Genomic DNA, 4102 nt, shown 5'->3' with positions numbered 1-4102 from the left:
TTAGCTTCCCCCGTCTTTCCTCATACCCATTATATTCCGACCTCTTATACCTCATGTAAAAAGTAAAAAAAAAAATGAAATCAAGCGTGATAAATAAAAGTAAATCGAAATAGTATAAGATATAAAGGAATTGTTTTGATACGCCATATAAGGAAATTAATCATTTTCTCACCATAAAGCTTGGGATTCACTATATCTCAAAATTATTTTATTTCCCTATTTATAGTAACTACTGTTTATTCATCATGTACCAAACGACTCAGTGTCTACAAGCACACTCCTAGTCCATAAGTCTTTTTGAGACAAAAAGTGATCTTTCTTGGTATTTTATTGTTTTGTGTCGGTGAAAAAAATATACATATATATATATATATATATATTTGATAATCGTAGTGTTCGAGCCTTGTCTTTATTGGAATTTGAACCTGTGACGTCATAGTTGTGACTCATTTCATTGACCGCTAGGAGACACCGTTGGGTGGGTGAAAAAGTTTATATATATAATATGGTTGTGAAGACGATGAAGTGGATGTCATGCTCACCATTATTATCATCAAAGAAATATGAGGCTAAGATTACTGTGAATTGCCTTAAAGGTTTCAACTTTTTGTTAAATGAGAAAATGAGGGTCCAAGATTCTGATAGATTAAGAGTTGAAATTAAGTGGAAGGATCATCAAAGGGTATTTCATTGAATTTGGGGTCATTTAATAGGAGAAGTGTAAAGAAGAATTTTACTAAATAAGAGTGTTTGAAGGAAGATGAAGGGATTGTTGAATGGAATGAGGAGTTTCTGAGTGTTTGTAACTTTTCAGGTTGGAAAGATGGTGTTTTTCAGCCTTGTGAAGTTGTCTTTACTGTGATCAATGTGAGTTTCTTGATTTTTTATTTTATTAGTCGTCGTAGTATTGCTCCTGTAGTTTTTTGTCCTTCGATTTCTGTTACTATACAATATTTTTTGTATCTCAATTATCTTATTATTTTGTTATAGTTTTTATTTTTATAATATTTGTTGTTTTTGTTTATAGTTGGTGACTGTTTTGAACTATTTTTTTCGGCCATCGGAAACACTCTCTCTAACTTTGAAAAATCAGATTTTTTTGATTGCTATAGTGGAATGTTGTTATAGAGAACATATAATATAACATAACAAGAAAAGACGGTTCCACAGAAAACTTGCCCGTTATAGTGAAATGTTGTTGTTGAAGGTCTCTGATATAGTGAGGTCTGACTATTATTGAGAACTGTACGTTATCTGAATTTCTAGTGCTTGTACCTTTGTTGTCTTGAAATAGGGTGCTATTTGTATTGTTTTATGAATCCTGGTCATGTTATACAACTTCTTGGGATGATAAATTTCTTGAATTTCCGCAAATTAGGATACTTATTTTTTTCTTTTATTGGTTAGGTTGATGCTTAGTTTTGGTTATTTGATCAAGGTGATTTAGTATATTGCAGCATCATTTGTATGAGCCTCTCCAGAGGACATGTTAAACAAGATAAGCTTAGTAAAATTCATCATCAATATGGTGGTTTTTACTGAGTTTTATTACTCCTAGAGTACTAGTAGCTTAGTGAGTTTAACAGTGGCAAAGCCAAGAATTTCGCCTAAAGTGTCAAATATATATACACAGTATAATTTTTCGACAAGCTACTGGCGTAAAGTGAGTTTTAACTTTGTTATATTGATGTCTAAGAAACTGTTGCTGACATGCACTGGGAGTCAGAAGCTTTTTAAGCCTTCTGGAACGTAATGATTGCATTTCAATGGATCCACTTTCTGAGCTTGTGGGATTCATTTATTTTGATGTTATATGGTGGATGGTGAGACCTACTGTATTTATTCATATTTTTCTCTTAGACATATTCAGCTGTGCTTTCTGGATAAGGAAAAAACAAGCATTATGGGCATAGTTTATTATTAAATAAAAATGGTAGCAAATCATTATTAGGCACCTTGAGGATTATTCCTTCCCAAAGTTGTTTTGGTGTGCATCCAACAATTGGTTTTTAAGGGAAGAAACAATAGGAGGAGTTGTTAATGATAAATGGTTTGAACTTTTTAATGACTACTTCTTTCGTAGGCTCAACGTCTTGCCGCGACCTCCAGATGCACCGGTTAGTAGGTGTGAGACCATGGTGACCAAGGTGTTAAAAGGAGATGAGATAGACCTAGAGAAGTTGTCTCGAACGACCTATAATTTCTTGGAATCAATGCAGACTTGGTTAAAGATAGGACACAATGTAGTATCAAGACTTATATAGGCCATATCTACTAGTTGGAAATAGGTTTTAATTATTTTTTTTATGTAACTTATTTTCTCTTGTATTTTTATTTGGTTTGATGATGACATGTGTTGAGCTTAAATGGAATAGTAAATTCTTATATCTCAACTTGTTTGAGACTGAAGCAAGTTTTTTTTGTTCCATAGGCACAACATTGGCCTTAGCTGCATGTTCCTTTGACTACTTTGAACCTATCGTTCATGATAATCGTGTGTTTTCCAATACACGGGTGTATTATTTCGTGCTTCTAATCATTTAGTTTTGGTTTTAGCTTTTCATCAACACTAATTCCTCTATTGAACACGTTGTCTTTGTGTTCGATTTCATTGTTCATTTACTCCCTTCTTTCTATTTATTCATACTTCTGCTGAATCAGGGTACAAGCAAAGGACCAAATCAGAAGGTACCCGTACTTTCTTCCGCGACATTGAATCTTGCAGACTTTGCTTCAGTAGCTGGAGATAAACAAGAGGGCATTGAAATTTTCATTCCTTTGGAAGTCTCTATTGGCAGCTTTAGGAGTTGGCTTTCACTCTGTGTAAGAGAAACTAAAACACATGATTTTTGCTTGCGTTCTTGTATTCCTGCAGCTACGTGAATATATTATCTAATGCAACTGTTTCCTAAAGATATGTTCATATATTTGTTGACAGTTAATGCTCAACCTTGTGGAATTGAGAAACACTCACGAAGCTTCAGAGATATTTCCAAAGTTTATTATGTCTGCTCCAGTATCTCCGAACCCTGGAAAGGCTTTGTTGATAGACAGAAATGGGGGTGTTTCTTTAAAAGCAGGTCTGCGAAAGGTTAAATTTTTGAAAGCATTATATTTTAGGCAACACAAGAAGGCATATCATGCAGAGGAAGGCATCAGCAGTGATGGAAGGAACTCAGTCAGAAGTGAGGATCCTGATTATGTTTATCCTGTGGATATAGATTTACTTGATGAGGATTCGGCAGGAGAATCTGAGGAAGGAAAAGAGGATACAAGTGTTCAGAAGTCATTCAGTTATGATGCACTCGTCTATGCAAACCATAATGGTGGATCATTTTATTCAAATACAAGCGGCAGCAGCAGTGACGAGGATTTAGTCCACTACAGCCATAATATTTTAGAAACAAAGCAGAAGTACCCTGAGGATAAAACTGCAGCAAATCAATCTGCAGAGCAGAGTTCAAAACGTAGTCTTCTTTCCTGGAGGAAGAGGAAGTTGATTTTCAAATATCCTGAAACCAAGGGGTAGCCATTGTTGAAGAAACATTATGGAGAGGATGGTGCAGACGATATAGGCTTTGATCGCCGACAGCTTTGCTCATCTGACGAGTCTTCTTCTAGGGTACGTCTCCTTTTTTCTTGCTTTCTTTGTCATGTTTGACGAGTCATTTTTTTATCTTCATATCATGGTCTGATCAACGTGCAATAACTACACCAATGTACTTGCCGAATTGAAGATTACAAAGTTTGGTAGCTATCTTTAGTAGCTTAGTCTACTTGTACGGTTGTACAAGTATCTAACTGCTGAGGTTTTCTTGTTCATGATTGAAGATATATGTCATAAATAGTCCTCTTACTAATGTGTGTAGTTCATGCAGGGGCACAAATCCAAGGAAACTTCTCCGATTTCAGTCTCTAAGTTTGGAGATAAAAGTTTTGCTGTGGGTAGTTGGGAGCAAAAAGAAATAATAAGTCGTGATGGACAAATGAAGCTGCAGACTCAGATCTTCTTTGCTTTGATTGATCAACGAAGTGAACGAGCTACTGGTGAAAGCGCTTGTACAGCCTTTGTTGCTGTCATAGATGATTGGTTCCACTGCAA

The 4102-nt window shown here is 35.3% G+C and overlaps 1 protein-coding gene across 1 annotated transcript; it reads left to right on the top strand.

The window, feature by feature from the left end:
* Positions 1–2485: 2485 nt before the first annotated feature.
* On the top strand, positions 2486–4090 carry LOC124893305 (the record flags this gene model as incomplete). The annotated part of the gene is made up of 5 exons (XM_047404339.1): positions 2486–2494; positions 2662–2823; positions 2939–3467; positions 3567–3622; positions 3879–4090. Coding segments are annotated over exons 1-5 (968 nt in total), but the record flags the coding sequence as incomplete, so codon positions are not given.
* Positions 4091–4102: the final 12 nt, after the last annotated feature.

The sequence above is a fragment of the Capsicum annuum genome, unplaced genomic scaffold, assembly GCF_002878395.1.
Source record: "Capsicum annuum cultivar UCD-10X-F1 unplaced genomic scaffold, UCD10Xv1.1 ctg57262, whole genome shotgun sequence".
NCBI classification, from domain to species: Eukaryota; Viridiplantae; Streptophyta; class Magnoliopsida; order Solanales; family Solanaceae; genus Capsicum; species Capsicum annuum.
Note: the sequence above shows the minus strand (reverse complement) of the source record. Positions and strands in the feature narration are given on the sequence as shown.